The sequence below is a fragment of the Podarcis muralis genome, chromosome 1 (assembly GCF_964188315.1).
Source record: "Podarcis muralis chromosome 1, rPodMur119.hap1.1, whole genome shotgun sequence".
Lineage (NCBI taxonomy): Eukaryota > Metazoa > Chordata > Lepidosauria > Squamata > Lacertidae > Podarcis > Podarcis muralis.
The window spans coordinates 75,082,853-75,095,181 of NC_135655.1; the positions used below are offsets into that span (position 1 = coordinate 75,082,853).

At 42.2% G+C, this 12,329-nt stretch overlaps 1 protein-coding gene across 15 annotated transcripts in view; it reads right to left on the reverse strand.

Moving 5' to 3' along the window:
- The window catches only part of BRSK2 (BR serine/threonine kinase 2), a 378,849-nt gene extending 368,089 nt beyond the window's left edge, over positions 1 to 10,760 (reverse strand). For 3 of the 15 annotated variants that reach the window (XM_077931510.1, XM_028734495.2, XM_028734503.2), the window contains exon 1: positions 10,236 to 10,757. In XM_077931510.1, coding sequence (XP_077787636.1) covers positions 10,236 to 10,329 — 94 coding nt within the window. In that variant the 5' untranslated portion in view covers positions 10,330 to 10,757. Of the gene's footprint in view, positions 1 to 10,235 lie in introns of all 15 variants that reach the window. The other 12 variants (XM_077931517.1, XM_028734559.2, XR_003707305.2 and 9 more) reach the window with 11 other exon arrangements.
- Between the last annotated feature and the right edge of the window lie 1,569 nt (positions 10,761 to 12,329).

A 12,329-nucleotide genomic window follows, 5' to 3' on the forward strand; every position in this document is an offset into this window, starting at 1 on the left:
TGTTCGGGTGCAGCCAGCTTTGACAGAACCAATTAGTTTGTTGAGTATTTGTTGAATTCAAGCCCCCCCATCCCCAAACAGGTGTTTGACATCAAAGCTGCCCATCTGTTTGGTGGGTATATGTGCACACAACCCTCTGCTACACTGATGGTCTTTGGGTTTGAGCCACACTGTATGAAACAAAATTTACAGTACAGGAATCACCTCCGTGCTCAACCAACCAAGTGAAAGAGCAATGTCACATCAAGTACGAAACCAATTATGAGGAAGCACACAATTCAACGTTCAACAGAAATGCACTTGACTCAGGGAAAGGGGGGGGGGAAATATGCTAGATAAATTTTGATTACAAATAACACTGAGGAAACCACCATCTGGTTCCCAGTGTTCCATGTAAGAACAAAATTTTAAATTCATTGAGCAAATTATCTGGAATCATGAGTCACTTTGCTGTGGGAGGGGAGAACACCCATCATGATACGTTTGGGATAGAAATGTGTTGCCTTGTGTGACCAAATCAATAATAAGCAAAAGGGAGAGACTACACATAATCTTACTTAGTAGACTGCAATTCTGTGTGCTTAAGGGGTGTCTGCAGAACTTGCCTCCAATAGTTAAAGACATTGTTTATGCACAAATGGAAGCATAGACTTATAGTTTTTCCTTGGGTGGTTTTAAAAAACAAAACAAAAATGTAAACCCTTTATTCAGGGTTATCGTCTTGTTTACAATCCACCAGTCCACAAGGAACTCCATGGAACTATTTGCCTGGAATCAAAAAGTTCATTTTCCCAGAGAAGCCAATTTAAAGCTAAGTTCATGACACTTCTGTTTCTCAAAGCAACAAGAAATGAACCCTATGAAATACTGGCATTCAAAAATATGGCTGCCACTTTCACATTCCTGCTCAGGGATACAAGTAATGTAAACAAATTAAAAGTAAGAAATAAACACTAGCAGTCTGCACTTTGCTCTTGCCTGAACAACATAGCAGTACAGTCTGCCTGCTACACTCCAAGATCTACTGTATTTTGCCAGCTGCTAGACCTAGTGACTGACTTAAAGTTCCCTAGGTTAGGGAACACACTCTCAGGTATGTTCCCGATGATGTCCTGCTGAAGTTGTCACCCTCACTTCTCTTTCCACTGATCTACCATTGCAGCTGGCCTTTATGCATTGTTTCAAACTAATGAGAAGATCACCCGTGTTATCCACCAGCAGTTCCTGCTGTAGTTTAAAACTGCCTTGTTTTCAGAACAAGTAACAGGCCAGCCTACTACTTTCTTGGACCTATTTTATAATACTTCTCCCTTTCAATTTAGTCTCTTGTCCTGTCCTGACATTCACTGAGAAGCAAACCCATGTCTCTCTGGTCTCTTATATAAGCCCAGTACTGCTGGTAAAAAAGAAAAAAGAAAGCAACATTTTGCCTTTTACAGAATGATCACATCACCATTAGATTTCATGAAAATTCTCTCTCAATAGTTCATGTATTTTTTTAACTCTGCAAAACATTTAGGGTCATCATTTTTTATGAGCTAGCCTTCGCTGCAGCTGATAAGGGTATTACAATACACAAAAACAAGAGCAAGGCCACAATAAAAGCATAACAGTGTCTCTTTAAGTGCAACTTTAAGAATTCAGTTCAAAGCAACTGTACATCCTGTTGATAAATGTTTTTAATTTGTCTGTTTTCTCATCTCATCCTAATGCACAGCCTTCTCAACAGTAGTGACACTAGGGTCAGCTCCTCCTTCAGGTTTCCCTTGTGGTGTTACCATTTGTAACCTAGAATATGTGGAAACTATCACCCTATCATTTGTTATGGATTACCTTGTGTTCCACTCATTTTTGTGAGGTCTTTAGTTTCAGTGATAGCCAATAAAGAGGTGGCTAAATGGAACAGGGATACAAAGAAGAAAGCTGTCTTAATAGTGTAAAAGCCATATCTATTGAATTGCTATTTCTGTAACCCTGGTGATGTCTGAGATTTAGGTATATAAATAGCAATATAATCCCACTCATCTGACAATGTAACAAAAAAGCAAGCTGTGTGCTTCAAAGTAGACTGCTTGCTCCCATAAAATGCTTATTCGCTTGCTTTTTGAACTATGATTAATATTTTACTCTTTTATTTCATTTATATTTATTGGAGTTTTGAATCATTAGCATTTTTTTTACTCTGACCTATACATATCTCAGCATTCCTTAACTTTAGAAGCAGTGCTCTATTCTGCAAATGTTGCCTCTTTGAAAAGCATATGCATTCTCCCTTTTCTATAGTTCACTCAGGTTTCAAAACAGATAGCCAAGGTCAGTGTGGCTTTCCAAGATTCTGTTCCATATATGAGGACTTCTCAAGAGCTGATTTGATTTGTCCAGGTTTGAAGGCATCTTTTTATGAACAAGCAAATTAGAGAATGTGATGGGGCCTGTTAGACCCATATATTTTCCTAGTCTCATTCAGCCAACCCAGTGGTCCTACAGGTACATCCACATAGTCCTGAACTCTGCTCCACCCTGTGCCACCCCTGCCCCATCCAAGTAAGTGGCAGTGATGTTGGTGTTAGGAAGGCAGCTCTGCCCAACTTCACTGGCTACTCCTGCTATGTCCAGAGACAAAATAGGATATTGGGGAGTAGTAGGATAACCCAACAGTGTCTAATTAAGGGCTAGCCAAACTGCAGCTCCTCCATTTACTGTGACGTCCCCTGCATCTAGGTCACAGTGTCATCCTGAGGACGGCTAATATTCAGATTAATTGCAAGTCATCACATTTGAGGAAAAATGAGTCCTTGGTGCTTCCTTCTATGCCACCCCACTCTGACGACCTGGCTCTCCCATCATCCTCAACTTCTTTTGCTCCACAACCCTGCACAGAGCCTGCAACTGCAGAATCAGCAATGGGTTCTTTGATGGCTGCAGACTGGAGGATGGAGCCAATGCAAGGGAAGACCTTGCCAGCCCTCCTAAGCCTTTGAAGAGATGATTCTGGCTCTTTGTTGAGACATCTTCCAAAACTCAGGCAGCAGAGCCCACTGTGAGCTGCCCAGGGTCCTGATTTGTCTTGCCTTGCCTAAAGAGGCTCTGGTAACAATACCACTCACCAAATGAACCCCAGGCCTCAAGTGAATGATGTTACAGATCTGTGGGGGGGGTCCCCCTAAACCCTAGGAATGAATAAAAGCTAGGATTTTGATTAATTGGGATATGGATTAAAACACAAACTGCAGAGCTTTGCCAGACAGGGAGTTCCTGGGCTGGCTTATGCAAACCATACTGGCCAAGCTAGGGCCATTAAGGGGAAAATAGAGGGCCACTGAGGGCCCACTGAGGGTCGTTGCCAGTGCAAGAGAACTTCCCCCCTGCCCTGAGGCAGGAGTTTGAAGGTTTGCCAAGGTGATGGGGTGTTTTTGAGCAAGGGTTACTGGGAGTAAGAGGGGCTGGGATCCACCTTTGAGGAAGACAGCCTGAAGGTTGCCTGCACTGCTGCCTCTGAAAATGTGTATGCCATAAGATATGGATTCCCTCCATACAGACTGAAAGTGTAAATAGGTAAATAAACCATATTTCTTAAAACACAACAGTCTCCGCCATGTCTTCTGTTCTCCAAAGGGACACAGACCCTCGGCTCTTGCCACCACTTGGCATAGAAAGTGGCAGCCACCCAGCTTTTGTAACAATATAATATATAATATTATAATATTGTAACAATATAATATTTACAGCAGCAGACACCAATCAAACATCTTGATGCTCTGCCCATTCTGCAACTTGGAAGGAGTAGCCACACCTTCCAGGTTTTTTTAGAAGCTCGGTTCCTGGCAGTCCTTGCTTGGTACACAGTGGGCAACTTTGCTAACACTAAGAAGGTCTGGCTCTTGTCAATGCTTGGATAGAAGACTGCCAGGGAACTAGATAAGGCATCTCAAGAACTATGGTGGAAGAAAGGTGAGATAACAAATATAATAAAATAATTAAGTTAACAACAACAACAACATGTCATATAGAGTACTGCCTAAAGGAAACCAGTTCTGCCAAGATTCACAGATGACCTGACACATACTGGCAAATCTTCTTGACCTCCTGTGCCCCCTTTTAAACTTTCACTTTTTCTCACAAGCAGCAAAAGAAGAGGTAAAACTGTTTATAGACTGTACTTCCTTTAGGCTGCAGTTATGGGTTCACATAATTGAATGCTCATCCATACAAAAAAATAAAATAAAAGCCAAGCAAAAATAAAACCCACTCAAACTCCAAAGGGTATATCTCCTCCTCAGCAAGCCAATAACTCATATCAGAATTTGAGGCCATCTTTTTAATATTTACAAAGTAAAGAGCAAATAAGATTTTATTATGGGAGTCTGTCAATCTGGGATCAAAAAGGAAGGGAAAGTCTGAAATTGAAACAGCTCCAACTCTTTGAGCTGGCACACCACACATATGAGGAAAAGGGCTCTCCCAGCCACAGCTGCCACTAGAGCACCAAGGAACAAGTGGTCCAGCAGCAACCTGCAAAATGCAAATGCCTTTCTTTAAGAGTAGTGTAACCATATCCAGGACAAGTCGCACACCTAATTCCAGATAACTCATTGCCAGCATCTCCATATTACCTTGATTGAGCTTCAGTTTGTTCACTCTTATCCTGCCAATTTCCCCCTTGAAACACCCATTTAGGAACCTTATTATATCACTGGGTACCACCAATATTATGTATGACACCTTATTCCCCAACCTATCTCAACAGTTTCACATAGATCTTGGATAGAGAATAAGATGGATCCCTGAGGTACACTGCAAGACAACTCCCATGGAGCAGAACAGTCATTCCTAGGACCATTTTTAAGGCTCTGAGATGCCAGTGGGCTGTGTGTGTTTTCTTCATTTTATTCTTAATTGAAGGGTTTATATGCCCCGCCCCCCATGTCTGAGATCTGGGACAATTTTATCCTTCATTCCCCTCTCTCAAAAAAGTCCTAGTTATTCCCAGCCCCACTCACTGCATCTTTCCTGAAGCAAAAGAATGTAACTTCCTATTGCCAACCTAGCCACTTTCACAGTAGGACACCACAGTAGGATACCACAGTTGATGGTACTGAAAACCACTGAGAGGTCCAGAAGAATCAACAGAGTCTTGCACAGCCTGTCTGTCCTTCAACAAAGGTCATCACCTGCATGACTAAGGCATTTGTCACCCCATGAAATTCTAATAATATGGAAAATAAGGCCAATAGCTACTTATGTACTTTGTTTCATGGTAAAACTGTCCCTGTAAAAAATGTATTTGCTTGGAGTAAATTTCTATCAAATTCAATGGGATTTGCTTCTAATGAACTTAGAATCTTGACTGCATCCATTAAAGCCCAATTTGGGCATGGGTAAAGGCTGCACACAAGCAGGGTGAGTGGAAAGAAACATGGCAAGCTCTCTTCTCCATGCTGCGTAATTATATCTAACTGGTTTAGAACCCCCATTTGCAGGGTTCTAAATTACATGGGGAGCCCCCAGAAGTAGAGGAGCATCCACACTTCAGACATTGCCACCCAAAACATAGAGAGTATGTGGGTATAGTGATGCAGGCACTGAATCTTAACACAGTTGTCCAAATTCACTCCACTTACATGAAGCCTTTATTTGGGAGCACAACAAATAGAGCTTCAACAATTTTTAAAATGCCACCAAAATCTGAGAAAGGCAGGCAAGAAGGCAGGAAGTAAGGCAGGCAGGCAGGAAGGAAGGAAGGAGCCAATTTGCAAGGAAAGCTCTCAGTTCATCATCAAAACCTCAGTTCATAATTACTAAAGCACCACAAACTCATTTGTATAACATGCTAGTACGGCTAGCACACAAGTGTATAGGATGGGCTATGGCAACAGTTACCATATTTACTCGAGTCTAATGTGCCATCGAATCTAATGAGCACCTCAATTTTCAGAACCTTGAAACAAACAAACAAGATTTGCTGGCAAATGTAAATGTGCCATCAAATCTAATGCTCACTTTAATTTTTGCAACCTGATTTGGCTAAAAAAAAGTGATCATTAGATTTGAGTAAATACGGTACATGAATGCAACACCACAAAATATTACATTTGCATTCCAAACAAGAAAGAAGAGATGAAAATAAAATAAAAGGCAGAAGCATTCCTAGATTAAAAAGGCATTTTATAAATGGTTGAAGCACATGCAATGTTAATTTCATGCAAAGTATCACACATAGCAAATTAAGGAAGACTTTGTTTCATTTGAGTAATAAACCTGAATTTTTGTGCTTTTGTCTTCCCATCTGATCTGTGTGCTTAGGCACACATGTTTCCTGGTGTGTTATTGCAAACACAAAAGCACATCCTTTTTGTTCATTACTGTTAATTACAGTGCAAACCTCCCATAATTAACTATGCTATAGTGTAATTCAGTGCAATATAAACCATCTCTTGCTCATCCCTTTATGTGCAATTTGTTATTGTCAGCATTTTCAAAGATGTTTTCTCATAATACAATTTTACAAATATGATCATTAGATTATTGCATTACTTCATGCATCCTCCCCCTGCTGAACACATATTCTACAAGTCCAGTTTTGGGAAACAACAGCAGAACCCATTTGACCTCTGCCTTATACAGCAACAAAGGGGCAATTGTCTTACTACAGCAGTCTAATTTAATTATACATGCATGGAATTCTTACACTGCATTATTAAGAATTTCTTCCCCCAGCTTTTGCCACACTCCCCATACTATGGAAAGGCTGTATGCAAATTTTTTGCACCCTTTTGCTCAGTGCCCTATTCCTGCTTTTAAAACCAGGAGGCCATAATCCTCCTTTTGTGACATCAATCATTTTCAGCAAGCCTGATGTGCCAGCTCTGGAGGCTCCTCAGGACAAGCTTTGCTTCCCCTGCTTTGAATGAGAATCAGCACAGTCATCACCCAGCCCTTTGAAATGCATCCTCAGTATGTTTTGCCAGGTCAGTTTTGCATACCCATGACCAGATGTCACCAGCTTCCACTGATAGCAAAGACACAGCATCTGGGCTTCCTTGCAGAAAGCCAGCAGGGTCTTGTCTGTAAACATTCCTTGCTTCACAGTCATTAAGAACTGCATCATTTAGGGTGGTGTGGAGGCTGAAGAAAGCTATTCAAAGTTCAGACAGCACATGAAAGTTCTCTTTTCATGACAACCTTTGCAAGGCTGCTATGAGCAGAAGCCAGCACTTGCCTCCCAATTCCTTCGCCTTTGATCTTCAACAATATCATGTATTTCTGCAAATAGCAGGTAGACAGGGAGCATCCCTGAGAGGGTACAAGGCTAAGGGTTAGGGCCTCATAGCAGAAATATTTCTTCTAGTTGAGCAAAGGAGGAAGGAATATGAGTGGTTGTGAAGATCTACCAAGAAGCAAATGGGCTATGGATGCTATGATGAGATCTTGTGATTGTTGATACACTTGGCCAAATTATCTTTCAAAGAGGGGGCAAGCTCATTCCATGCAATGCAATGCTGTAGTATAATTCCTCAAAGTACTGCTCTATTTTCAGAAGGCCTAAACAGCTTTATTTAATTACCTGTCACATAACAATGTTATACAATATAAAGCCTCCAACAACTGAATTTTCATATTCTTTCCCACCCAAAGCTTACTGTCTCACTTCCAGGAACATAGAAGTGATAGACACAAACTATGCTGCCTGGCTGCATAACTCTGAATCATTCCAACTCTGGTTAGGAATGAAGATGCCGGTGTTTATCATTCCCAAGTATATCAAGGTGAGTATGGGGAATAGAAAACAAAACATTCAGTTCCTGTGCATGTTTTCTCAGAAGGAAGTCTCATTTACTCCAAAGGGACTTGTTCCCATGTAAGAGTGCATAAGTCTGCTGCAGCTATTCTTTAGGCTTTTAGATGTTCTTCTCTGTATCACTGCAGTGTGTGCATGAATGGAAAGACTAGAGGGTCATCTATAATTAGATGTAAAATCATGAAGAACAATCCTAGCCCTAGATGATTTCCTCAAAGATCTGCAAAGGCAGACAGCATGAAACCTCTGAACACACACACACACACAATTGCTCCCCCCCCCCATCTCTCTCACTCTCTAATCACTTAGGAGGAAGATAGGAAGATTAGCAAGGGGGGGGGGAGGGGAAATCGCAGCTAACCCTTGGGAAGCATAATACCACACTCTGTGGTTTACATTCGAAGGCTGCAATCCTATGCTTGCTCACTCGGTTGCAAATCCTGTGCTGTTAAACTCAGTAGGACTTACTTTTGAGAAAACATGCATAGGATTAGTCTGAAATGTAGCTACATTTGCAATAACATACACTTTTTGTAGATGGCAGTTGGGCAGAGTGAAAGACCTCTCATGGTACAAGGCAAAAACTGTGGCAACAGAGTAAGACTGAATCTAGGGCCTCTTAGATGCCCCCAGCCAAGAGTGGATGGCAAGAGATCACCTCTGGACACAACATTCAGTATTTTTATTGGTGTACCCATGATGCTGCAATCATTTTGGTGAGAGTTCCCCCCCCCCCGGCTCCTTATTCATGTCAAGATATATTTCACAGGGAATCAGGTTGGTTGGAGGAAGGGTTTGGGGTTGTTGTTTTTTTACTCAGCATTGTGAAGAATAAAGGTGAACGGATGCATGAAGCTACTGCAGTACATACAGGGAGGAGGATGATTTTTAAATAAAAATAAATAAAAGTCGCTTTCCCATTTAAAGCAATGCCATTTTCATAACCATTCCTATCTAAAAGTGGTTGCTATGGGGTTTGAGAGGGAGGATGAAAAAGAATTGGAGGGGAGCTTCATAATCAATCATTGAAGAAAAGCTTGGCCCCTTTCAGAGAAAGATCTGGATTTCAACTCAGTCCCTAAGAAAATTGCGGGGACTGCAGAGCTGCTGCCATGCAGGGCAGCAAGAACACAGACAGCAGCTGGGGATGGAAACGCCTATTAAATCCTTTAGACAACAGATGGGCAAAGCTCGGCTGTCTTTTTTAAAAAGCAAAACACAATGCACCATGTTTTATTGTCCCACCATGATGAACAACACTTAATATCAACAAGGAGCAAAGGAGAGCAGTTTGGTGTATGTGTGTGTAATCACACACACATATACTCTGCTCTAAAAATGCTGAAGAGTCTTAAATTCACTTCTAGGGTTGCTCATTGAAATCTTGTGGCAAGACAAGATTGCCCACCGCACCTGTTACCAAAACGCCAAAAGGGGATACAAATCAGGAAAGTCTGGTGGACAGAGATTTAACATTTCTGCAATGGTTGCTTCTTTGCAATTACTGCTTCCCTGCCCTTGAAGTGAATCCACCAAAGCAGACAACCAGTGAGTCCCAATCTTGAATGCACTGAAGGGATCTAATTATGTCACGTAGGGCAAAAGCACCTGCTCCCTGCTAATGCCTTGCACTACATTTCCCCCTTTTAATATTTCTTGCTATTGTTCCTTTCAGGCAACAACAACAAACCTCTGGCTGCTGGACATGGATTCTTAAATCAGCAATAAAATATATAGTAAGATTAAGAGAAAACAGCATAGACAGGGCAGGCTTTTTGGATTATGGCTTTTTTTGTTTCTTTGCTCCTGAATACTTTTTCTGTTTTGACAGTGCCAGGGACACTTTCCAAATAACCAGGAAAGGCAGTATCATACATTCACATAGTCTCTTCCCCCTCCTGGCCCCCAAACCACCGCACCTCCACCAACTGCACCTTAAGGACTACACCCTTTTCAATCATGATGTCATAAAACACGGCTGGTGACTTCCAGCTTCCTCCCCCTCTTCTTCGTTGTCCGTTATGTGCCTCCCAATTCAACTGAATTCTAGTTTTAAAAAAGGGAAGGAAAGGAAAGTGGTGCACTGAATCAAAGCAAAATTCACCAGCCGCTGAGCATCTTTCCTTCGCGTCCCCCCCCTCCACTCAATCAGCCCCTCCCCACACGCACTTTGACTGTCATCAGAACACCACCCCTTTCCAGGAGTGATCCACACAAAGCAACCTGGACTTGTTAAAACAAGATATAAATCACGAAAACAAAACACACACACACCCAGAGCCAGAGCAAAAAAGAACCACCTTAAAGTCAAGCTATTATTTATCAGATGCCACAGCAAAAGACAAGGAATGGCCAGAGAGCCTAGACTCTCCCATCTCCATAATCTCAGCGACTGCTGCCTTATCCCTAGGGCTGCTCCTGCTGCATAAGAACCAACCTGTCTGTCCTTTGCCCAGGGTTTTCTCCAAGCGGTACGGTCCAACATATTGTGCGTGCTGAGCTCCGCTGCCTTCTTTGCCAGTTGATGTCATTTCTACCTGGCTCTGTAATTCTGCGAGGTTATGCCTTGTGTTGTGGTTGGGGAATCTCTGGGCTCTTTTTCACCGCAGCTCTTTAAATTCCCACTTTGCCGCTGTGCAAGCAAAGCACCCAGTCTCTCTCTCTCTCTGACTCTTTTGCTGATCTTATCCACTTGGCTGAAGATTCACTCTTCCTTCCCCCCTCCCTTTCTTTCTTTTCCTTTTTGTTTCCTTCTCTCTGCCTAGGATGCTGATGCACGGGAGGACTTATTAACCAGTGTTTGGGGAGGGAGGAAATCTAAGATCCAAGCATAAGAAGCATGGTGCTGGTCATCAGCACTCCGCACGCCTTAGTTCTCTCTAGGAGCTGTTCGGGGAGAGCTGGAGCAGCGGAAGAGCTGGGGCCCACGGCTCCGACTGACATTACAGGCAGCCAATCCCTGACAACACCTCAGCCTCTCCCCCCCCCCCTTCCATCCACTACCTTTTCTTTTCCATCAGCATCAGCATCAGTTGCTGCCTCTGCCTGCTACGGAGCATCATAACCAATGGCAACAGCAATAAAACTGTGAGGGGATTCGGCTCCTGATAAGGTCAGTAGTTAGTCAGAATTCAAAACTGCCCTGTTTTAAACTTTGCATGCATGGGTAGATGACAAAAAGAGCTACATAGTCTGTATCAGCTGCACCGAAGCAAGTTAAGCAAGCAAAAACTCTGCAGTTCAGTCACTCAAGTCCATCTTGCAAATAATGCTGAGACTGTGGAATAAAAATCACACACACAAAGAAAATCCAGCAAAGGAGATCAAAGGAAAAACGAAGTCCAAGAGAGCTTGTTTTTATTTATTTATTTGAGTGACAAGATGCCCTTAAAATGAAGGAATTGTGCACATGTGCATACACACATGAACACACAACACTAATCAGAATCAAAGATAGCTTGGTTATCATAACATGATGAATGCTAGGATTAATGTTAAGGTTAATACAGAAAATGAAAGGTGCCCAAGCAAAATGCAGTTAAGGAACAAAAGATATTAAAATGACATGGGAGCAACATGACCTAATGCCTCACTCAAAGTAACTAACTAAACATGAGGACACCCCAGCCCTTCTGTTAGAATGCAAGTTCTGCTGAACAGGTAGAAAGTGGGTGAGGGGAGGATTTGAAGTGGAGGGCAAACAGTAGGTGCTGCTGAATTTTTCTTCTGCCAAACCCATTGCCTCCTGAAATCTCCCTGTAGCTGCTTCTCTCTCAGTGGAGAATGGTCAGGAGAAAAACAGCTGGGGAAGGGGTGTTGGTAGGGAAAGTTCAAGCAGGCAAAATAAAATCCAGCAACCACTTCAGTCTATCCCTTGGTCCACATGAATTTCCCCCCACCATATATCTTTCTGATGACCACTTTTATTTTAAAACCATGGGCTGCTACCATCACACCAACATTATACCTTTATATACCTCGCCTTTTTAGAGCTTACTGGCAAAAAATGGCCATTCGGGTCTTTTGGAGTTAGCTTGCTGAGACTTTTGAGCATGAGACAGGGCATGTGCTTTACGGTAATGCTCTCAGAATCACAGAGCTTTTATTGGTATGTTGTGAACTTTAAGAGGCAATCTCGTTGAGCTGCCTGATTATGGAGAGTAGGATGGAGATGGACAGACAGATATTAAAGTTTCTTTTCCAGACTCAATCACTCTATCCATCTTCATCCTGCTTCCCACACTCAGGCAGCTCAAAGAGATTGCCACTTATAGTTTACAACATTCCAAAAAGTGTGCCACCAAAAACTTATAAACACATTCCCAAATAATTAAAGCAAGTCAGCAGTACCACAGACTGGCTATAGATAAACACAGAAATAAAAGCACCTTACTTCCATGGTCTTAGTCTTCGAGGAGAAAGTTGCTTCCTAATCCCAAATATACTCCAGGATACCTTAAATAGTGTATTATCCCACATAGCATGGATGGACCTTAAGATCTTCCTCTGAGATCTTGTTTGCCACAATTTA